General features: G+C 38.5%; 1 protein-coding gene across 29 annotated transcripts; it reads left to right on the top strand.

Annotated features, from left to right (window-relative positions):
* The first annotated feature begins 1,207 nt into the window (after positions 1 to 1,207).
* On the top strand, positions 1,208 to 22,453 carry LOC110790932 (uncharacterized). Of its 29 annotated transcripts, none has more exons than XR_008930392.1 (11): positions 1,215 to 1,653; positions 1,849 to 1,993; positions 2,090 to 3,278; positions 3,618 to 3,738; positions 3,864 to 4,296; positions 4,412 to 4,485; positions 18,025 to 18,144; positions 18,242 to 18,355; positions 18,447 to 18,511; positions 19,309 to 19,704; positions 20,792 to 22,453. XR_008930392.1 is itself a non-coding variant. In XM_056840245.1 (6 exons), exons 5-6 carry the CDS (start codon positions 4,481 to 4,483, stop codon positions 6,007 to 6,009), a joined length of 630 nt encoding a protein of 209 aa, XP_056696223.1. In that variant the 5' UTR covers positions 1,208 to 1,653; positions 1,924 to 1,993; positions 2,085 to 3,278; positions 3,618 to 3,738; positions 3,864 to 4,480; the 3' UTR covers positions 6,010 to 6,239. The 29 variants fall into 29 exon arrangements, 5 of the variants coding, with proteins under 5 accessions (XP_056696223.1, XP_056696221.1, XP_056696220.1 ...); XR_008930396.1 differs by having other exon boundaries at positions 3,864 to 4,485; positions 19,309 to 19,440; positions 19,566 to 19,704; XR_008930395.1 differs by having other exon boundaries at positions 3,864 to 4,485; positions 19,309 to 19,440; positions 19,532 to 19,704.
* Positions 22,454 to 24,168: the final 1,715 nt, after the last annotated feature.

The following is a 24,168-nucleotide window of genomic DNA, read 5'->3' as shown; positions in this document are numbered from 1 at the left end:
TTTCATCACCATACATGCTAAATACAACAAAATGCAAGGTTACATCACGCTTAACAAAGATAATTTCTTGGACAAACCGATCTTAGGTTCCCTTAAATTAACTTTAAAGCAAAGTGACCACCATACAAAGTAGAGATTCTATTTGCTCTAAATTCAAACCCACATAGTCTAAACTAGGGTATTTTCGAAAATGTTGTGTCACGTACTTGAATAATTTCCAAAGCTCGCGCAATAAGCATCTCGTTCCCGTGCCCGGATCTCACCTATCCGTTTCGAAGATTCAAGTCTTATCCTAATAGAGTCATTTACGGTCTTTCCAAACAAGACCCTAAACAATGTTTGGTGGCGACTCCTTCGAGATACAAAAATACGATGGTTTCTAAAAACCGCCTCCCTTGTAGGGAATTGCATACAAAAAAAATACCCCTATAGTGAGTTCTCTGTCAAAACTGCCTATTATCTTCTTACCCAACCTACAAACCAATCTTCCTTTTCAGGTTCTACTTTTAATTGGAAAATGCTCTGGAAAATCAAAATTCCTTTTAAATACAAGATGTTGATTTGGAACTGTTGTCATGAAATCCTTCCTGTTGCAAAAAATTTGAACATCAAAATTAACTGTATTTCTGCAATTTGTACTCGTTGTTTTGTTTAGGAAGAAGATCATTTGCATCTCTTTAGAGATTGTTGGGAATCGAGTATCCTATGGAACTATAGTTTCAGCAGGTTAGTCAAACACAATTGTATCAATCTCCATAGCTTCTTCCACCTTCCTTGGATTGATTGGATTAGTTTTAATCTAAGCCAATCTAGAACTTGGAGAACCATTTTCTGTATCGCCATTTGGCATATTTGGAAGTCTAGAAATCAGGCAGTGTTTAAACAAAAAATGGCCAAGGCCTTTTCTATTTATAATGCCTTTTATGTTGATTACACCACTACTAACAAGATTTTTCAGGGTAAGGATAAAGGCAAAGCAAAGATGGTGCCAACGTTGTGGACTCCTCCAGCATATGATTACCTAAAACTCAATACTGATGGAAGTTGGAGGGCTCCACTAGTAGAGAAATATTCATTTGCAACTCACCAATTACAACTCATACAAGTTACACTCGCTGCGATAAGGATTTGGTCAACGCGGGTCAAGGTATAAATGAATTACTCGCAGCGATTATATGAACAACGCGCTAAGAAAAATATATTTTAAAAAAAATTTGCAGCGCGTATGGGGTAATATAAGATGCAATTAGTGCAATTAATTGCAGTTTTTCCCTTTAGTGTTCGCTGCAATAGAACTTCAACCGACATTTTCCTTCTGAGTTGATCCATTCTCAGATCTCAGCCCTAATTATCAAATCTCCAAAACTCATTTACAGTTCTCCTTCGCAAATCTCACCGACGATTATTACTTCCTCTTTATCTTTGATCTACTCCATCGCAAATCTAATATCTGAAACCCCAACCAGCATTCATCTCTCTTTGTAAATCTCATTGTGAATCTCCCTTTTAATCTTCCTCCAAATATCTCGTAATCTTTCAATTTTGCATCAAGATTTCAATAGCGGTCTACAGAGAGATGAAAAAAGGGCAGAAGAGAGAGAAAGAATTCGACCTTCTGCGGCTCGATGTTCAACCTTCGTTGTTGGCTTTGCGGTATGGATTCGAGTCTTAATCTCTATTTGTTCTTGGAAGTTTGTTTGGGTTATGATGTTTGGGTGATTTGATTGATTTTAGGGTTGATTGTTCTTCGTTTGATTTGATGTAATTTTGGGTGGTTTTATTGACTGGAAGACCGATTCGGGTCATTTTTCGATTAATTTTGTTGTTTGTTTTTTTTATGTTATTTAGGTCGATTTTGTTAATTTTTCTGGCCAAATTGGTTTGAGTTTTTGGAATTTACTCGGATTCTTGGACCTGCCTAAGGGAGATGATCAGACCACTGATAATGAAGCGGATGAGCATGAAGCTGCTTCATGGTTGCTACTTTACCCAGGTAAGAACAGAAACAACCTAAATACAAATGGGTTTTTAACGGGAGGAGGAGAGGTTGATGAGTACCTGGACCTATTTGAATATAATTCAAGTGCAGGTAATCAGTCCTGCGACCGTCGTATAACCAGCAGCAGGAATTCAGTGTCCCTGAGAAGAACTTTGGAGATGACAGCGTTGTACCAGTTAAGTCTAGGGAACCAAAAGATCACCAAATACGGTACCAGAACTCTTCAGTTATTCAAAGGGGGCACTGCTTTGGGAACTGGCCGAGATAAATTAGAAGAAAGGGCCGGTATTTGATCATCTTAGCATTGGAGGAAGACGGATTAGGTGAAGTTGTTCCTTCTCCTTCTGGCTCAAGGTATGATTCTGCCCGTCTTAAATTTTGAATCCCGTGTAGCCGAGAAGTAATTTTTGCCTTAATTATAGAATTGGGTTGTTTCATTATCTGAATAAAGAATCACAAAGTACTTGTAATCATTTGTTTTTAATTTTCTTTTTTCAGTCAGTTGTAATTAAGGATTGTATACAATTGATTAAAAGGGTGGACATAACATAGTAAGGTTGCTTTATAGAAGTTAGGGGCATTGGATTATCTAAATCAATTTTTGTCATCAATCTAATTGCAATAGTGGTAGGTCGATGTCAAAAGTACTCTTACTATCCAACTTTAAACTCTTGTGAATTTTTGTTCTGTAGGGAAAATGAGGCTTCTTGTCTTTGATTACGTGCCCATGGGAGCTTATCTGCATTTGCGTGGCGGAACTTTTTACAACTACATTCTCTAACTGTATATATATATATATATATATATATATATATATTTAATTTCCTGCATTTTTCAAGTTGTTTCAGTCTTTGTCTTCATGTTTAAGGGTGTTTTAATAGAAATTATTTAAGTTATTGTCGTGCTTAATGTGGAATATTAAGGATTCACTATGCCCAAATTCTAAGTAGATTTTCTGAATCTTTAGCAAAAATACTCAATATGGTTATGCATTCTGAAAAAATCTTCGAAGCTTACTATGCAGTTGTCATTGAATTGGTTTATTTGATGTTGTGTTATCCTTCATTTTCTGTTGTATTGAATTGGTAACATTTGACATTTTTTTGTATGTGTGAAATGGCTGCTGCTGTGTGTGGTCTGTAGGAGATGACGAGGCAGCAGGTTAGGCCTTGAAGTAGTTGTGGTTGAGTTGGAGTAACTACGACGAGGGGTAGATATTAGTTAAGATGAAATTGGAAAACTCCAAGAACTTCAAACTCTAGTCTAGACGACCTCTCAGGTAACAAGTTTAGTTGTCAGATTTCTGACTCGATTGGTTACCTAGACAATTCTATGTGGTTTTGTGAGATCTAGAATGACGATTAGGGCAACTCCCTGTATTTTTAACTTAAAGCTTAATTTATAGCATGAGGTTGTACCTGGTGTAGTTAGAGAATTGGCCGTATATGATTTCGATGTACTGAACTATTTATAATGTTTATGTGTATGTTCTTTTTATCTTGGATTATGATTTGAGCAGCTTGTTGTACTTTGTATTGTGGTGCTATATTTTGCATTATACACTAGCATCTTTTAACGCAAGGAGTTAAGAAGGTTTTAACTTTGACTTGTTGGACAGGCTGATCGTTGGATTGTAAAGATGATTTCTTTGCTGGAGAATCCCAATTGTGTTCGTCCGATAAGGTTTTGGGGTGTTTACACAAAGATGAAGATATTCAACATGACTAATTACAAAAAAGGTAACTTGATTTTGAGATATATATATACTAATGCTTATCAGGTTCTGCTTATCTGTTATTACAATTGACTTCCTGAATCCGGCTTCTTAGAATGATGATAAACAATTTGTATGTGTGTTGTGCAGTTGCGTATCTTGATGAAGATACAATTGTGATCAAGAACATTGAAGATCTTTAGTTGTGGGAAGTTTTGTGCTAACCTGAATCATTCTGAAAGATTGAATTCTGGAGTTTTGGTAGTCGAACCATCTAAAACGCTTTTTAGTGACAATGTCTTTAGGTGTTATATCACTTCTATGTCTTTAGGTTTTCTATGATGCATTGTATTTTGGTTATTTTCTCATAATCCACACCGCATGTACATCTTAGGAGGAGATCTTGAAGATGCCACTCCTATCAAATATCAAGGGAAATCTTCTGCATCAGTTTTGCCGTATGTTGGTGTTGCTTGTTTGGGAACTATTTTGTTTGGATATCACCTTGTGAAGTGGGTTGAACAAGGTCTTTACCTTGTATAGTTGTGCACAATGGAGGCTTATGTGCATGCTCTCACTTTATGTAATTCTTTCTATATGTCAATTAATAAAATTGCTAATTAGCTGTTATGGACCAGAGCTGAAATTTTGCAGTTTTGCAATGCTGACATAATTATTTGCAATGTGAATTAAATCAGGGTTTGATGTACAAGAGCTATCTGAAGAGGCTCCAGATGATCAGGAGGGACTGGATGCTATAGTAACACATGAGGTAAATTTGCTGTCTACTGAGCCCACTGACAGTAAGTTCCTCTCTCCTTATTTGTATATTCGCTAGCTGCTTGTCTGTATCATTTAGATTATCAAAGGATGACTATTATTATTAGGTTTCATAATCATAGGCATTTTGGGAGCTTGTACTTCTAAAAGAAGTTTAAGTGTACGAATGAAACTTTTTCTCACTTTACCACAGTTCTCTAGGAATCCAAGACCCATCTGTGTGACTGGATATCTTATTAATCAACCTGGCGAATCGACGGGAATATTGCTACTGCTGAATTCTTGCTGAGATTAATCGATACACAGTTTAATCATCTTTTAGGGGTGTTTAGTGGTGGCAGATTAACATGCTAGCTGTTTAGGGGTGTTTAGTGGTACAGATGTAGATTCCTTTTATTCGCAGGGTTTGAGAAGGTACATCTGTATTACTTATTTATGTATTTATGGATATTATTTATGTATTTATGGATCTTATTTATGTATTTATGGATGTTAGGCCATAATTATGGAGGCTAGTATCGAGTAGTAGTACCAATGTATTAGTGCAGGAATTTATTTATTTTGTAAAATAAATGCACTATTTACAGCGCGTGCTGGTAGACCAAAGTTGTAAATAGTGGCAGAAAATTCCCTTTGAAAACCTCTTTTTGCAGTGCCTATGTACATCAAAGCGTTGTAAATAGACATTAATTACAACGCGCGTGAAACACCATGCGCTCCAATTAATTGCTTTTTGCAGCGTTTTTGTTCGTTGCAAATAAAAGTCCACTATTTGCAGCCATCACAATTGCAGCGCTAAAAAACGCTGCAAAAAGCCCCTTTTACGTGCGCTGCAAATGACATTTTTTCTACTAGTGCTCACAACAATGCTGGTGGGGGTGGAGTTTTCAGGGGAGCCACTGGAAGATGGTACATGGGGTTCTCGAGTAAGTTCAATGCAATCACCGCCCTTGCTGCTGAACTCTATGCAATGAGGGAAGGTTTGCTCATGTCTGTATCATATGAAATTCAGAATCTGGAAGTGGAAACAGATGCACAAGCCTTATTACAAATGTTAGGATCCGTGAATGGAAAGTACCATGAGGAGCTCAAACCTGTGTTAACTGATGTAGCTAATCTTATGGGCAAGTTCAAATCCTTGGTGGTGAAACATACCCCTAGGGCAAATAACAAAGTGGCACATGCCCTTGCTCATTATGCGTTGGAGATGGCAGTTGGTCACAACTTCTTCCTCAACCCCCCTCCTTTTTCTAACATCGCATACCAAGGTGATCTACAAAAAATGGAAAATGCAGAGAAGAGAAGGCAACACCAGGGATCTAGCAGCTGTAATGTAATTGATTTGGAGGAAAACATTTCTGAGGAGCAGCATAGTCCAACCTTTACAACGGAAATTATGTTCAGAACGATCTCCACTACAGTTACAACGACGGCGGCAAGACTCACAAGAACTACCCAAGTGCGAGAGCAGTTACACGATGAAGATGCAGAGAGTATTCGTGATCCAGGAAAATAGTTCACTTAAGTGCATGGTTTACCCCAAGCTTGGATGTCTCACTGTTGTTTTACTTTAGGAAGCTTGGTCATGATTTTGTTAAATTTGTATATATTTTGGGACAATAGAAGGGCTGGATTTCATGGGTTAACAATCGGGGTGGCAAGTTTTTGGTTTTTGTCCCGATATTGTATTCGAACCTTCTATTTTTAGTTTAATATAAGTCCAATTATGTGTTAAAAAAAAATTTACTGAATTAATTTCACAAATACTTTTAAAAAAAGGACAAATTATTTTTTACCACCTAAAAAAATTGAAAATTTGTTTTTTACCACCTAAAAAAACAAAACTTGTATTTTACCACCTAAAAAATGTGTAAAAATTGTTTTTTACCACCTAAACAAAAAATTTCTTCTGCTTTGGTATCTTCTTTGCTTCTGCTTTGCTATCTTCTGTTTTGTCAAGATTTTTATGTTAGGTTATGATACATATGACATTACATAGATCATGCGGAAACAACCATTAACCCAGGACAACATATTATTTACACATAATCATATAGCATAATTTAGATGCATACTCTTTGTTGCGTGCCCTCCCTAGCTGCGCCCGAACCGAACAAGAACAAGTCTTTAGGACTCCAAGTGTCGTCCCTCCGTAGATAGTCCACAGCACGTCCGGATCCGCCTTAAGATTGACCAACTAGAATCGCCCTTAAGGTACTAGAAAATTTCGGCACTTTTATGAGCAAGATGTGTGTTTTAGTTTTCTCTCAAAAACTCACTTTTTGAATACTTTGAAACTTGTTATAAATTGTGAGCCCTAGCCTCATATTTATAGGGGTATGGAAAGGGAATCGAAATCCTATTCAGATACAAATTAATTAAACCTAGAATCCTACAAGAACTCTAATTTAATTAATTTATCAAATAGAATTAGGAATTTAATCATTAACCGAACTCTGCATGTTTTAGGAAACGTGCACGAACACAAACACTTGCACACACACGCACGGCAGCCACGATGGGCCCCCATGCGTGCGCGCGAGCAGCAGCCCACGCAGCGCCCGCGCGCGCTGCGCGCTGCGCGTGCTGTGCGCGCTGTGCGCGCTGCGCAGCCTGCTGGGCCTGGCCTTGCGCTGGGCCTGGCGTGGCTGTTTGTGCGGCGCGCTTGGCTTGCTGGGCGATGGCCTGGCTTCGTGCTGGGCCTCGTCCGGCAGGCCTCGTCCGATGCTTATTCGTACGATGCGCTTCCGATTAAATTTTCCGATTCCGGAATTCATTTCCGATACGAACAATATTTAATATTTCCGATTCCGGATTTAATTTCCGTTTCGAACAAATATTTAATATTTCCGTTTCCGGAATTATTTTCCGATTCCGGTAATATTTCCGATTCTGACAATATTTCCGTTTCCGGCAATATTTCCGATTCTGGCAATATTTCCATTTCCGATAATATTTTCCGATACGTACCATGTTTCCGTTTCCGGCAACATCTACGACTTGGATAATATTTATATTTCCGATACGATCCATATTTCCGTTTCCGGTAATATCATCGTTTCCGGAGTATTCATTTCTTGCCTGTGACGATCTTAGCTCCCACTGAAACCAAGATCCGTCGGTTCCGAATATTCATAGATGGAGTATTTAATGCCATTAAATACTTGATCCGTTTACGTACTATTTGTGTGACCCTACGGGTTCAGTCAAGAGTAAGCTGTGGATTAATATCATTAATTCCACTTGAACTGAAGCGGCCTCTAGCTAGGCATTCAGCTCACTTGATCTCACTGAATTATTAACTTGTTAATTAATACTGAACCGCATTTATTAGACTTAACATAGAATGCATACTTGGACCAAGGGCATTATTTCCTTCAGTCTCCCACTTGTCCTTAGGGACAAGTGTGCATTTCCTAATTCCTTTGTCGCTCGATGCTTGCTCTTGAACATAAGGTAAGAGTTGTCATCCTTATTATGTCCAGAGGTGTTCCTCGGTTTCAGAGTTCAACTGATCAAATAAACAGATAATCATAGCCTATGATTCATCCGAGCACGGCCATGCATTTCACAGTTTCTAGCTCTCCGAGTGGCCTTGTACAACTTTTAAGCATCTCATCCCGATTTATGGGAGGACAATCCCAATCTTGCGATCTTGAGATTAGACTTCGTTTGATAGGTGATTACCTGAGCGTTGCCTTTATAGCCTCCTTTTACGGTGCGACGGTTGGTCAACGTCAAAGCAACCAGTTCTCAAACAAGTAATCTCAAATCACTCAGGTATTGAGGATTTAGTGTCTAATAATTTAATGAAATTTACTTATGACAGACTTTCATCTCTTACAGTAAAGTTTCATAGGTCTTGTCCGATACTAGTCTTCCCAAAGTAAGTATCTATGCAAATGATTATGACATTGCCATGTCCACATAGTTCAAGAAACAGAACTACTAGTCATCTTGCATTCTAATCGTCTAACGTTTTCTATGCGTCCAATTTTATAGAAAACTCCGATTAGGGACCATTTTCAACCTTTGACATTCAAGTTCACTTGATAGACATTTCTTAGTCACAGGACTGGTCCTGACAGTCTATCTTGAATATATCGTCAAATTGAAGGGACTCATCATTTAATAAACCACAAATTAAATGGAAAAATGAATTCTTTTCATTTATTGTGAATGATTAACCAATAATGTTTTACAAAGATTTAAACTCTAAAACTTTAAAACATTAAACAGAGACATCAAAGCCATTCTCCAATATGCTTGATTCCCATAGCTGCAGTGTGCGAGTTGTGCTTCGCCTGCGGCAGAGGTTTAGTTAATGGATCTGATATGTTGTCATCAGTTCCAATTTTGCTTATCTCGACTTCTTTTCTTTCAACGAACTCTCGTAGAAGGTGAAATCTACGAAGTACATGCTTGACTCTCTGGTGGTGTCTAGGCTCTTTTGCCTGTGCAATAGCTCCGTTATTATCACAATACAGGGCTATTGGTCCTTTAATGGAGGGGACTACACCAAGTTCTCCTATGAACTTCCTTAGCCATATAGCTTCCTTTGCTGCTTCATGTGCAGCAATGTACTCCGCTTCAGTTGTAGAATCCGCAATGGTGCTTTGCTTAGCACTTTTCCAGCTTACTGCTCCTCCGTTGAGGCAGAAGATAAACCCAGACTGTGATCTAAAATCATCTTTGTCGGTTTGGAAACTTGCGTCCGTATAGCCTTTAACAATTAATTCATCATCTCCACCATAGACCAGGAAGTCATCTTTGTGCCTTTTCAGGTACTTCAGAATATTCTTGGCAGCAGTCCAATGCGCCTCTCCTGGGTCTGACTGGTATCTGCTCGTAGCACTGAGTGCGTACGCAACATCCGGGCGTGTACATATCATAGCATACATTATTGAACCAATCAATGATGCATATGGAATCCCATTCATTCGTCTACGCTCATCAAGTGTTTTTGGGCACTTAGTCTTGCTTAGAGTCATTCCATGAGACATGGGTAGGTAGCCTCGCTTGGAGTCCGCCATCTTGAACCTATCAAGCACCTTATTGATATAAGTGCTTTGACTAAGTCCAATCATCTTTTTAGATCTATCTCTGTAAATCTTGATGCCCAATATGTACTGTGCTTCTCCTAGATCCTTCATCGAAAAACATTTCCCAAGCCAAATCTTGACAGAGTTCAACATAGGAATGTCATTTCCGATAAGCAATATGTCGTCGACATATAATACTAGGAAAGCAATTTTGCTCCCACTGACCTTCTTGTATACACAAGATTCGTCCGCGTTCTTGATGAAACCAAAGTCACTGACTGCTTCATCAAAACGTATATTCCAGCTCCTGGATGCCTGCTTCAATCCGTAGATTTCTTTAGCTTGCATACCTTTTTAGCATTCTTTGGATCCTCAAAACCTTCAGGCTGTGTCATAAACACAGTTTCTGTTAAAACGCCGTTTAAGAAAGCAGTTTTGACATCCATCTGCCATATTTCGTAATCGTAATATGCAGCGATTGCTAACATTATCCGAATAGACTTTAGCATTGCAACTGGTGAAAAGGTTTCATCGTAATCCACACCGTGGACTTGCCTGTAACCTTTTGCGACCAATCTAGCTTTGAAAACTTCAAGTTTCCCATCCTTGTCCTTTTTCAGTTTGAAAACCCATTTGCTTCCAATGGCTTGGTAGCCATCTGGCAAATCGACCAAATCCCATACTTGGTTTTCAGACATGGAGTCTAATTCAGATTGCATGGCTTCTTGCCACTGCTTGGAGCTAGGGCTCGTCATAGCTTGCTTGTAAGTCGCAGGTTCATCACTTTCAAGTAATAGAACGTCATAGCTCTCGTTCGTCAAAATACCTAAGTACCTTTCCGGTTGAGATCTATATCTTTGCGATCTACGCGGGGTAACATTTCTAGATTGACCATGATTCTCACCAGATTCTTCTAAAGATCTCTGAGTTTCATCCTGAATGTCATCTTGAGCATTCTCTAGAGTTTGTTGTTCGACTCGAATTTCTTCGAGGTCTACTTTTCTCCCACTTGTCATTTTGGAAATGTGATCCTTCTCCAAAAAGACACCATCTCGAGCAACAATTGTTCTCAGATGTATTGTAGAAGTAATACCCCTTTGTTTCCTTTGGATAGCCCACAAGGATACATTTGTCAGATTTTGGATGAAGTTTGTCTGAAATTAATCGTTTGACGTATACTTCACATCCCCAAATCTTAAGAAAAGACACATTTGGAGGCTTTCCAAACCATAATTCGTATGGAGTCTTTTCGACAGCTTTAGAAGGAGCTCTATTTATAGTGAGTGCAGCTGTATTTAGTGCATGTCCCCAAAATTCTAATGGAAGTTCGGCCTGACCCATCATTGACCTGACCATGTCTAGCAAGGTTCTGTTCCTCCGTTCCGACACACCGTTCCATTGTGGTGTTCCAGGAGGAGTCAATTCTGATAGAATTCCACATTCTTTCAGATGGTCATCAAATTCATAGCTCAGATATTCACCGCCTCTATCAGACCGCAGTGCCTTAATCTTCTTGCCTAATTGATTCTCTACTTCACTCTGAAATTCCTTGAATTTGTCAAAGGATTCAGACTTATGCTTCATTAGGTAGACATAACCATACCTACTGAAGTCATCAGTGAAAGTGATAAAGTAGCTGAAACCACCTCTAGCATTTGTACTCATTGGTCCACATACATCTGTATGGATTAAACCCAATAGTTCATTTGCTCTTTCTCCAACTTTAGAGAAAGGTTGCTTTGTCATTTTGCCAAGTAAACATGATTCGCATTTACCATAATCCTCTAAGTCAAATGGTTCTAGAATTCCTTCCCTTTGAAGTCTTTCTAAGCGTTTCAAGTTTATATGGCCTAATCGACAATGCCACAGATAGGTGAGATCTGAATCATCCTTTTTGGCCTTTTTGGTATTTATGTTATATACTTGTTTGTCGTGATCTAATAAATAAAGTCCATTGACTAGTCTAGCAGATCCATAAAACATCTCTTTAAAATAAAACGAACAACTATTGTCTTTTATTAAAAAGGAAAATCCCTTAGCATCTAAGCAAGAAACTGAAATGATGTTTTTAGTAAGACTTGGAACATGGAAACATTCTTCCAGTTCCAAAACTAGCCCGGAGGGCAACGACAAATAGTAAGTTCCTACGGCTAATGCAGCAATCCGTGCTCCATTTCCCACTCGTAGGTCGACTTCACCCTTGCTTAACTTTCTACTTCTTCTTAGTCCCTGTGGATTGGAACATAAGTGTGAGCCACAACCTGTATCTAATACCCAAGAAGTTGAATTAGCAAGTATACAGTCTATAACGAAAATACCTGAAGATGGAACGACTGTTCCGTTCTTCTGATCTTCCTTTAGCTTCAAGCAATCTCTCTTCCAATGCCCCTTCTTCTTGCAGTAGAAGCATTCGGATTCAGAAGTGGGTTGACTGACCTTCCTCTTTGCAGATTTGGCGCCAGTTTGCTTAGTTGGGCTGGCCTTGTTGCCACCTTTCTTAGCATTCCTCTTCTTTCCAGATTTCTTGAACTTGCCCCCACGCACCATAAGCACATCCTGCTTATCACTTTTGAGCGTCTTTTCAGCGGTCTTAAGCATACCGTGAAGCTCAGTGAGCGTTTTGTCCAGACTATTCATACTGTAGTTCAGTTTGAACTGATCATACCCGCTATGAAGAGAATGGAGGATGGTGTCTATAGCCATTTCCTGAGAAAATTGCTGATCCAGCCGACTCATATTCTCAATGAGTCCAATCATTTTGAGAACATGTGGACTTACGGGCTCGCCTTTCTTAAGCTTGGTCTCAAGAATTTGCCTATGAGTCTCGAATCTTTCGACTCGAGCCAGATCTTGGAACATGTTCTTCAACTCACTGATGATTGTGAAAGCATCTGAGTTGATGAACGTTTTCTGCAGATCCGCACTCATGGTGGCGAGCATTAGATATTTCACATCCTTGTTGGCATCAATCCAACGATTGAGGGCTGCCTGAGTGACCCCGTCGCCTGCAGCTTCGGGCATCGCCTCATCCAGGACATACTCCTTTTCTTCCTGCATAAGAACTATTTGCAAGTTCCTTTGCCAGTCAAGGAAGTTTTTCCCGTTCAACTTCTCCTTTTCGAGAATTGATCGAATGTTGAATGAATTGTTGTTTGCCATATTAAAAACTACAATTGAAAAGAATAAACAAATAAATAACCATTCACAGTTTCTCTTAATAAACTTAAATTCTAGCATACATGCATAATTCAATGTTTATTAAGCATTTTATTCAAATTATGTGTTCCGGCAGGTGTGAATAAAATGATTCCAAGATCCTAAAATCATTGAAGAACTAAGCACAGTTTGTCGACTTAATCCTAGAACATCTTAGGTAAGCAAAAGCCTTTTGCTAATAGTCTAGAAACTATTCTTGGTTGATAAGTACGTCTAAGAACTTATTAGGTAAACCTATCGATTTTGCCACGACATAAAAGGACTCCTTACTTATATCGTTGAGTTTCACCAAAACTAACATGTACTCACAATTATTTGTGTACCTTGCCCCTTTAGGACCAATAAGTAACACCTCGCTGAGCGAAAACTATTACTAGATTGATGTAAAGGATATCCAAGCAAGTGTATATTTTGGCATGGCACCTTTTAACTCAATTTTTAAGTTTGGAACTTAAGGCTCTTACTATGTTGGTTAGATTTTAAGTGAACTAAAATCCTTAATCATGCAACATAATCAAGCTTTTGATCTCATGCATTTTAAGACATATTTAAAAGCAATAAATAACTTAAAACATGCATAAGATATTTGTGATCTAGTATGGCCCGACTTCATCTTGAAGCTTTAACTTCAAAGTCCGTCTTGAAAATCTCCGTGGGAGGCACCATTTTCTTCAAATAGGATAAGCTATAACTAATTACAACTATTTGATGGTACGCAGACCATATTTGAATTGAAAAATAACTTTGGTACTTCAGACCAATTACATTCAAATTAATGGTACGCAGACCATATTTTCTATCCTATTTGGGCCATACTAGTCACTTCATAACCTGCAAAACAGTACATATACAATATATACCATTCACCCATTCATTATCATGAATGGCCCACATAGCTGGTTAGTAAAACACATTATGCATCACGTAAACATTTGCAACAATTAATCAAGGGCACCAATAATCTACCAATTATTCAGTCCTTATTAATTCTAATCAAGTTGTTTTAACCTTAAGGATTTGTAGACCTAATCAAGAGTTTATGACTAAAAAGCGCTCCCACTTAAACCAATAAATTCATATGCTTTACTGATTTTAAACATAAAAATGTATTTCTAGTCCAACCGGAAACATACAAATTTAATTAAAATTTAAAGCTCATATCAATTTATAATTGAATCCAAAAGTTTAATTTAATTTCAGTCGTATTTAAATTAATTCATGATTTTAATTTTAGTAAAATAATTAGAATAAATAAAATTTATTATAATTACAATATTCAAAATTAAAATCCAAGAAAATAATTTAAATTATTAATTTTAAAATTAATTAAAATTACGTGAACTGAAATTTTCAAATTAAACATTCAAAACGATCTTTAATCGTAACGCAAACACCCTACGCGTTGCACGCCCATGGGCCGCACGCACACAGCCATTGCTGGCCATGTGCGCGCAGCCCATGCGCTCGTCGCATAGCTGCTGCATCCCCATCGCAAGCCTCCGCACGCATTGGTGCTCGCTGCGCGCGCCAGCGCTCATCGCACGCGAGCTATCGCTCGCAGTGCGGGCGCGACATCGCTCGCTGGGCGCGCGACATCGCTCGCTGGGCGCGCGAGCCATCGCTCGCTGGGCGCGCGACATCGCTCGCTGGGCGGGCGACATCGCTCGCTGTGCGCGCGAGCAATGCTGGCTGTGCGCGCGAGTCCTCGCTCGTTGTGCGCGTGAGCAATGCTGGGCGCAGCGCTCGTGGCACGCGAGCTTGCGCTCGCTGCGCGCGAGGCTGCGCGCTCTTGTGCGAGGCAGCGCGCGTTGTGGCGCAGCTCGCTTGCTGCCCACACGCCACTGCCTTGGCTCGCCCTTCGCCCATGCCCACTCGTCCATTGCTCGTGGCACACGACACAAGGCAGGGCTGCTGCCTTGTGCTCGTGCACTACGCCCTTGCTCATTGCATTCGTGCCGCACGGGCGACGAGCTCCCTTGCTCGTCGTCGCATGCCCGCATTATACAACACCCCTTAAGGGTAACACGAAGCGTCCATTGCTTCGTGCGTGCAAGTTTTATGAACGAATCGCATAAAAATTTAAAATTTATATTTAAAATTATTGACAAATTAATAAATAATATTAATTTCATAATTTTAGGGCGAAAAATCGAAAATTTATTATCCAATTGATTTCCGATTGTTATGGATTCAAGTCTAGGTCATAAAAATTTAAAATTTATCATAAATTTACAATTTTTATGGTGGTTTTTAATCATAGGTTTCTAATTAAATTACAATTAATTATGAAAATCAAATTAATTCTAAATTATTCTAATTTTCAACAAATTAATCATAATTACAAATTAGATTGCATAATTAACAAGACTAGGCATTCAAACTTGTTAAACATATGCAGTAGGTCAATCAAAAATTCAAGATTTATCAACAAGAATCGCAAATATTTAATTTAACATCTTAAATTTACGAAATTTTGCATTCGAAAAACTAAAACCTTCGAAAAGTCATAGTTAGGCTTCGAATTTGAGAATTCTGGGTTCGGCAGAAAAATAACTATTTTTGTCAAAATTTTAGAATGCCTTTTACATGCGGAATTAACACAAAAATCACTCAATTCGGATGAGTAACGAAGAAACTGCCGAAAAACTGCGTACGTATAATTAAATAAACGCAATTTGCAATTAATTAACAATTACGAAAATTAATCACCCCTTTTAATTCTTGCAAATTTGTAATATTTAACCATGTTCATGCAATTTAGATTATGAAAATAATAAGGGGCTCGTGATACCACTGTTAGGTTATGATACATATGACATTACATAGATCATGCGGAAACAACCATTAACCCAGGACAACATATTATTTACACATAATCATATAGCATAATTTAGATGCATACTCTTTGTTGCGTGCCCTCCCTAGCTGCGCCCGAACCGAACAAGAACAAGTCTTTAGGACTCCAAGTGTCGTCCCTCCGTAGATAGTCCACAGCACGTCCGGATCCGCCTTAAGATTGACCAACTAGAATCGCCCTTAAGGTACTAGAAAATTTCGGCACTTTTATGAGCAAGATGTGTGTTTTAGTTTTCTCTTAAAAACTCACTTTTTGAATACTTTGAAACTTGTTATAAATTGTGAGCCCTAGCCTCATATTTATAGGGGTATGGAAAGGGAATCGAAATCCTATTCAGATACAAATTAATTAAACCTAGAATCCTACAAGAACTCTAATTTAATTAATTTATCAAATAGAATTAGGAATTTAATCATTAATCGAACTCTGCATGTTTTAGGAAACGTGCACGAACACAAACACTTGCACACACACGCACGGCAGCCACGATGGGCCCCCATGCGTGCGCGCGAGCAGCAGCCCACGCAGCGCCCGCGCGCGCTGCGCGTGCTGTGCGCGCTGTGCGCGCTGCGCAGCCTGCTGGGCCTGGCCTTGCGCTGGGCCTGGCGTGGCTGTTTGTGCGGCGCGCTTGGCTTGCTGGGCGATGGCCTGGCTTCGTGCTGGGCCTCGTCCGGCAGGCCTCGTCCGATGCTTATTCGTACGATGCGCTTCCGATTAAATTTTCCGATTCCGGAATTCATTTCCGATACGAACAATATTTAATATTTCCGATTCCGGAATTAATTTCCGTTTCGAACAAATATTTAATATTTCCGTTTCCGGAATTATTTTCCGATTCCGGTAATATTTCCGATTCTGACAATATTTCCGTTTCCGGCAATATTTCCGATTCTGGCAATATTTCCATTTCCGATAATATTTTCCGATACGTACCATGTTTCCGTTTCCGGCAACATCTACGACTTGGATAATATTTATATTTCCGATACGATCCATATTTCCGTTTCCGGCAATATCATCGTTTCCGGAGTATTCATTTCTTGCCTGTGACGATCTTAGCTCCCACTGAAACCAAGATCCGTCGGTTCCGAATATTCATAGATGGAGTATTTAATGCCATTAAATACTTGATCCGTTTACGTACTATTTGTGTGACCCTACGGGTTCAGTCAAGAGTAAGCTGTGGATTAATATCATTAATTCCACTTGAACTGAAGCGGCCTCTAGCTAGGCATTCAGCTCACTTGATCTCACTGAATTATTAACTTGTTAATTAATACTGAACCGCATTTATTAGACTTAACATAGAATGCATACTTGGACCAAGGGCATTATTTCCTTCATTTTACCCACTCAAAAAACGAGTCACAGTCTATTAGAATCACAAACATCTTCAATGGGCATTGGAATATGACCACGAACTATCAAGGCCCGAATTGACTATTAGATGAAGGATATCGGGATTTGGTGAAAAGCTTCTTCAGTGGGTCTGCTGTACCTGACACTGTCATATTAATTCAGTTTACACGATGAGATTCATTGGCATAACGGTAGGGGTTTTATTCGCGGAACAAAAGATGCAGCTTCATTCTGGAAAGAGATTATGGAAGGGGTGAAGAAGAGGGGTTTAGCAGTATCAAATTTTATCTTCAGGTCAACAATCACTACAGGAGGATGTGCTCGAGTTCTTTCATTCAATCCTAGTAAAATGGAGGTGTTTAACGACATCCTTCTGGAAAAATTGAAGGCAACTAGTTTGGTTACAGGGGTTATAGATGATTTTGACATGATATGGGCATGGCATTTCGACAACAGGTGCAAAGATGGTGTGAACCTTTGGGAGAAGCAAAGCAGATAGATATTAAGCATAGCCAATGCAAAGCAGTAGCCATAGTAGATGTCAAGTCGAAATAACTCGCATGAGTAATTGTCCCACGTAACGGTTTCTTCCATTTTTTCAATTTTAGATGGTGAAAAACAACTTTTATTTTATTATTAGGTGGTAAAATACAAGTTTTGTTTTTTTAGATGGTAAAAAATAATTTTTCGATAGGTGGTAAAAAAAATTTGTCCTAAAAAAAATAACTTAAGAACCGAGATATCAATCTTCAAACAAAAAGATGAACAGAAACACCATCGTTCCGGGCCTCCCAGTTCGTTCTCCGGCCATTACACCCAACGGCGAGTAAGCTCGTCAATGGCTTCCCTTCTCTGTTCTTGTTTTCTTCTTTCCTCCTAAACTCTTCATTTCCGCGTAAAATTTCCGTTCGATTGAACTCATCAATTTATCCCCAAATTTTCTACTTCATTTCTTTTTCTCGAATTGTGTCAAAACTCGACAAATTAGGGTTTTTAATTTCCCTGATATCTTCTGATTTCATTCACTGATTATTCCTTTCGAATCCCCAAATTCTAGGGTTCTTCAGGATATTTTCATATCTCCAGAATCTGGGTACTACTGAAATTAACCGCAAGCGTCTCATCAAAATATTCCTCGTCGGCGATAACCAGAGGAAGATGAAGAGTCACCGCCGAGGTAAGTATAATCGAAATCGTATTCTCTTTGATTAATCACAATCGAAACCTACGTTTTTCTTTCTCTTTGATTACAATTGCTTGGATCCAAATTCTAGGGTTTCATTCTAGTACTTTCTTGATGAACCGATGAGGTTAGTCGAATATGCAGTTAGAGCGGATGATTTGTTGCGGATTAACCGATAGCTAGGTTGTTTCCTAGCAGTATTAAGGTTGATTTCTCCTCACCTTTTCAAATTTTTAGTATTCAACTATTACTGTTCGAATTCTATTTCTAATTGTGTTACATTTTATGAAAATTAGGGTTCTGTGCGGATGAGTTTGGTTAACGACAATTCTATATTCATCGTCTTTATAATCGCATTCAGGTAATTTGATGCTTATAATTGCACCCATTTCCCTTCATTGATGTACAGGTAGGTAGTTAAAGTGGGGAAGTTTTATTGAATTGCTTGATTTTGAGAACAGTGAAAATTATTCACAAGAATCACAACAATCATAAGCAGAAGGATCAAGTTTCGTTCTTCAATTGAATTTTAGTCTTATGGTTTATATTTTAGTTTATTAGTGACTGAGAACTTTGCAATGGCTCGTGGATTGCTTTAAAAAATTAAGCGGAAATGGGGGTGCTGTTTCTATCACTCATGATTTGGCTATGATGAGATAAGCAGCTTCTCATTAATCAAATTATCAATGATATTACCAATTGACTGTTGGTTCAGTGGTGATTGAGACTGAACTTGGTAGGGAGGACCCGTGTTCGATCCCCGCAACAACAATTGGGAGGGGAATGGAACCTATCCACTCTGAATCGTCCCGAATCCGGATTAGCCCTAAGGGTGAACTAGGTGGTACACCAAAAAAAAAATATATCAATGATATTTTATTTCCTACAGGAATGACTAAATTGATCTATAGTTTTAGGGTACAGATCAAAGACACGTATGCAAACGTCACAGGGATTGTCGATTATTTATGCTTCGCTCTTCTTTTATATCTTGATTAAGATCTTTCTTCCTTTTCCTCTTGTAATTTTCGTTTCCTTTTAAAGTCACAATTTTTGTCCAGAGTATTACGGAGTATTTGTTTATGGATTTCCATGTAATATTGTCCTTATTTTCTTATTTGAAATCTCTTATGGTTCACTCTGAACTTTGTTCATCAGGTCTTTCCTGAAATGGTGAGTGTTTGAGTAGAACCAAATCTTCATATATCGAGCTCTTATTGATGGTTCTGCAAGAGCGGGCCAGGTAGCTAAAGCCTTTGGTCTATGGGATTTAAGGTGATAAGGTTTAAGGTATGCAGTTATTGTACATCTTTGGTTGATTTCTAGACTACCTGCTCAGTAACTTTAAAAGCCAAATGATAGCATACCTATAGTGCAGTAGAATGTGAAGCCAGATCGAGTTGTGTTCAATGCAGTTATCACCGCTTGTGGCCAGTCTGGAGCAGTAGAACGCGCTTTTGACGTGCTGGCAGAAATTGGATCAGAAATACAGCCTATTAGCCCTGATCACTTTACTATTGGCTTCTGATAAGAGCGTGTACGAGTGTTGGTCAGGTAAGGAGTCTCTTTCTCTCTTAACTCTATTACATTTAGGGAATGTTTGGTTTGGTGTAAAATGTTTTTCGATTGAGTAAGAGAGTAAAATGGTTTGGTGTAAAATGTTTTACTCTCAAAACATGCGTGAATCAATTAACCATCATCTAGATTATAAGACACTTGATCTCTAGGTTGTATAGTGTATCTAGGCACACTTAATTCAATGCACATCCATATTGTCACACCTCAGCAGCAATTCAGTAAGCTACCACTTATACCAACTACTTACCGTGGAGTATTAATCATATGAACGGATTGTATTGAAATCAAGAAGTTGGTACAAAAAGTATTATGCAATACAACGGAAGGCATGATTGTTACAAGTTTCACAGGGAAAACGAAAGCATTATCGAACATCTAATTTGTACAATATCACAGGAGAAAACTAAAGAATTATCGGAATATCAAAGGATAATGCTTTCGTTCGCCCCTGTGAAATTTTCCGTCTTCGGTTTTTGGGATGTTGGGCTTTCTTTTAAGTGTAAAATTAGATAATGCTTTGCTCATGAATACTCCATACTCCGTATCTATTAAGCACGGGCTTCTATCGATAAAGCATTCAAACTTAAATACAATGAGGTTCAACTTCTGCAGCTAGTCCCTTATTATGTTTTTGAAGAGGGAGTCAAGTCACTAGACTTCTATTTGCTTTGAAGTTTTATTGAACTTCGTTTTTTATGATAAGAAAGTTGAGTGATGGTAATGTTTATTACCATGCCACATTGCATAGTTTTTGACGGATGAACTCAATGAAGAATGGTAGTTTGAATTAAGGGGAACTGAGAACATTTTTGGTTCTTTTATGAATGAATATAAGTTTCCACGTGGAGGGGAAATCTTGCAGGGGGGGTCAATGGTGTGGAATAAGTTACTGGAATTTGAAATATTCCTGGACTATATTTAAAAAACCTAGGTTTTCGTACACAGACACGTAATGGTAGAGGTATACTGGTGAGTTTTTAGCCTTACAAACATTGGCCTATTTAATGTACTTTTTCCCTGTGATTTTTGAGGTTTTTTATTTTATTTCTGGTTTGGTTTGCAGTGATCACTCTGCATCAGGTCATCTTATGATTTTGCTGATATGGCAGGCTGGATTCTAGAGAGGGAGGGAAAGCTACTAGCAGCAGCTTGAGACTGGTTCGACTGATAAATGGATGGAATGACTGCCCATGAGCAGCATAATAATTTTAAAGGATTTTTCATGAAATACCCCCGAATTTTGGCGTAATTCACCAAATGCCCCTCGACTGAAATACCCCTATTTCAAAACTAAGTACACCAAATATACTTAATGACGTCATCAACCCCATAATCAACCTCTTAACGTGTAATTAAAGTACATAATCCCTAATTAACACCCCTAATCAACCCACCCACTAACAACCCACCCATTAACCCACCCATTAACCCACCAACCCACGTACCCATTTCTTTTTCTTTTCTCTCTCCCTTCCTTCTTCCATAAACTCACTGGTCTCTTCCCCTTCCTTCTTCCATTAACCCCTCAAAAATCAGCAACCTAGATTGCAGATTCCTCCCCACCACGCCCACCGTTTCATTTCTTCTATCTCCTCCTGCCACCGTAACAACCACCACCACTGCTATTAAAATACCCCTCAAACATCAAGCAACCCAGATTCACGAATCAAGCAACCCAGATTCCTCCACCACCTTGCCACCGTTTCATTTTTTCTCTGAATCTCTTCAATTTTCTCTTAATTCATTCCATATTTCTCTGAATTTATGTTTGAGCTGTAGTTATTTTTTCAATTCAAGCATTTTCAAGCATTTTTGCCGGACGATTTGGTAGTCTGTGGGATTACTTTTACTTTTTGGCAGAAAATTAAATTCGGACGATTTGGTTGTTTGTGGGATTTCTTTTTGGCAGAAAATGCAGAGGATTGAAGAAAAATGGTCGGAATCGTCCAATCGAGTGATGATGTCGAAACTCCTTCACCTCTGCTATGAGTTCGACTCGGTGAACTCAACAGAGGTTCTGATTAGCGGCGAAATTACCGGCGGCGCCGTCGTTCCTTCAGTTAACGACGTCGACGGAGATTTCGGCTTCGCTCCGCTTCACACCGCCGCGGAAAACCACACTCTCCACTGCATTGAGTTGCTCCTCCGCAAAAGAGCACGAACGAACGTGAAAACAAAGTGCTGTTGCAGGTGTTATTGCAGGCACATCGGTTGGAAATGGTTGTGTTTGGAGGAGGTGACTTGGTCGTTTCTGGGCTGCGGGTTCGACGAAGACGAAGGGCAGAGTAGCAGCAAAGTAATTTCCATGGAGGGAAGGGAAGAGGAAGGGGGTGAGAGAAACGAAAAAGTAATTAGGGAAAAAATAGGTTAATGGGTGGGTTAATTGGGTTAATTAGTGTTGATGACGTCATAAGGGTATTTCGTGTAATAAGTATTGAAATAAGGATATTTTATGTATTTCTGAAAGTCGAGGGGCATTTGGTGAATTATGCCAAAATTCGGGGGTATTTCATGAAAAATCCGTAATTTTAATAAGTTTCAAGAATAGCTATTGTGATAATTTGCTTCATAAACGGAACATTTGTAGAGTCATCAAATGTGCCCCCTTAAAACGTATAGGCCCACTTTCAGCGTATCACAGACTTCTTTCCGCTAGTGTTGGATTTCTGATTTAATTTTTTCAGACTTTTGCAATTTTACTCCCTCAATATCTTTTTGTTCATTACTCCGTATATTATAACATAAATGTTTTAATATCTATCAAAATTTGTGTTCAATGATTATTTCAACCAATTAAATATATATTGGGACATTTAATCTCACACTTATCCATTTGGACTTCTAATTTTTTTCATTTTTCCAATATTAAATTTTTTATAAAAGTAAAAACAATGCAAATAAATGTAATTTGCCTTGTTTAAATTTTTTTTTTAAAAATAGAAGAATGTCAATGCACATTAATTAATCGTTAAAACGCCTGCAAAATATCAAACGTAAAGAACAAAAAGAGACGGAGTGAGTACTAATGAATAAAAGTCTACCACTTACATTAAAAAAAAAAAATTACAGAGTAATGAATATGGATCAAGTGTAATGTCGCTGCCAAAAGTCAAATGGACATTATTTGACTTGGGCGCGTGTTTGTGTAGCAACGACAACAACAAGGCTGGTGTAACACCCTAATAATTCCTTACTATAAAAAAACCTAATTCCAACTTAATAATAAGTAACTACTGAAATATTACTGCCACCGTAGAAATGGTTAAGGCTATTTACCAAAGTTACGCAGCGGAATAAAATAAACTTTTAAAATAAACAAAGATAATTAATGGTTTCCATACAAGTTGGAACCATCTCGGCCCAAACCAACCCTTAATACCAAATCCATTAACATAGTTTAGGAACATGAAATAAATAGAGTTTGAAATAATGCACGAGAAAAGAAACTCGCTCAACCATCCCCATGCAAGATGACTTCTCTTGCTAATTAACTCTACCAACATGTTACCAATTCAACTCCCAAACAATGCGAATGCAATTGAAGGATCATCATAGGGTCATTAGGTGTAGGCCATGACCAACACAAAGCACGTAATCAGCAAAAGCTGAGTATAAACAAGCTAGAATGAAATCTTATGCTAACATGCTTCACACCAACAATAATTAAATCATATGCAAAAGCCAATCAATAACAATTGATCATGAAGACAAGACTCGAATCTCGACTCGACTCTTGACTTGACTCTTGACTTGTAGATTAATTAGAATAAGTTTCGAACGGGCCTAAAAATGTCCAAAGGACAGGTGTTGGGGCTAACCACACACCTAAAATAATAAAAGTTGTCGGGCCATGCCGACGGAATTCCAGCGCATAAAAAGAATGAAACAACGTATTGTATCATTCATAGGAGTTAAGTTTTACAGCAAGACCCCCCCCCCCCCCATGTCCATACTCGAGGTATATACGTTCCAAGAGTTTTGAAGCTTGTTCTGGTTGCACTTTACGTTTATTAATATTTTATTCACAAAGTCGACTCAAGACACCGTCAAACAAGGCATTTAATAAACAGACAACCAAACAAGACTCCCTTTTTAATTCATTAGGACTTGTGATCAATCAATCAAGACGCTAGTGAATTGGTTCCTTCTCAACATTTGTTAAGTAATTCACGACATGCACATTAACATGCGGGTTGTGCACTAGGCACGAATGAGTCCTTACTCCAATTGACTCGAAAGTCTACCCTACATATGCGGTGGCTAACAAAAGCTATCCCTTCATATGTGGTAAATAGCAATAGTGCAACTAGGCACAATAAATTAGCTCAAAACAAGCTACACATTACGTACAATAGCATAAACTCTTCCTTGCATGTGAACAAATCATACATGCATAACCATACTTGGACAACATGCTTGTTATTCAAATTCAACAAACAT

The sequence above is a fragment of the Spinacia oleracea genome, chromosome 3, assembly GCF_020520425.1.
Source record: "Spinacia oleracea cultivar Varoflay chromosome 3, BTI_SOV_V1, whole genome shotgun sequence".
Taxonomy (NCBI): domain Eukaryota; kingdom Viridiplantae; phylum Streptophyta; class Magnoliopsida; order Caryophyllales; family Amaranthaceae; genus Spinacia; species Spinacia oleracea.
The sequence above is the reverse complement of the archived record's forward strand: the minus strand, read 5'-3'. Positions and strand labels throughout refer to the sequence as shown.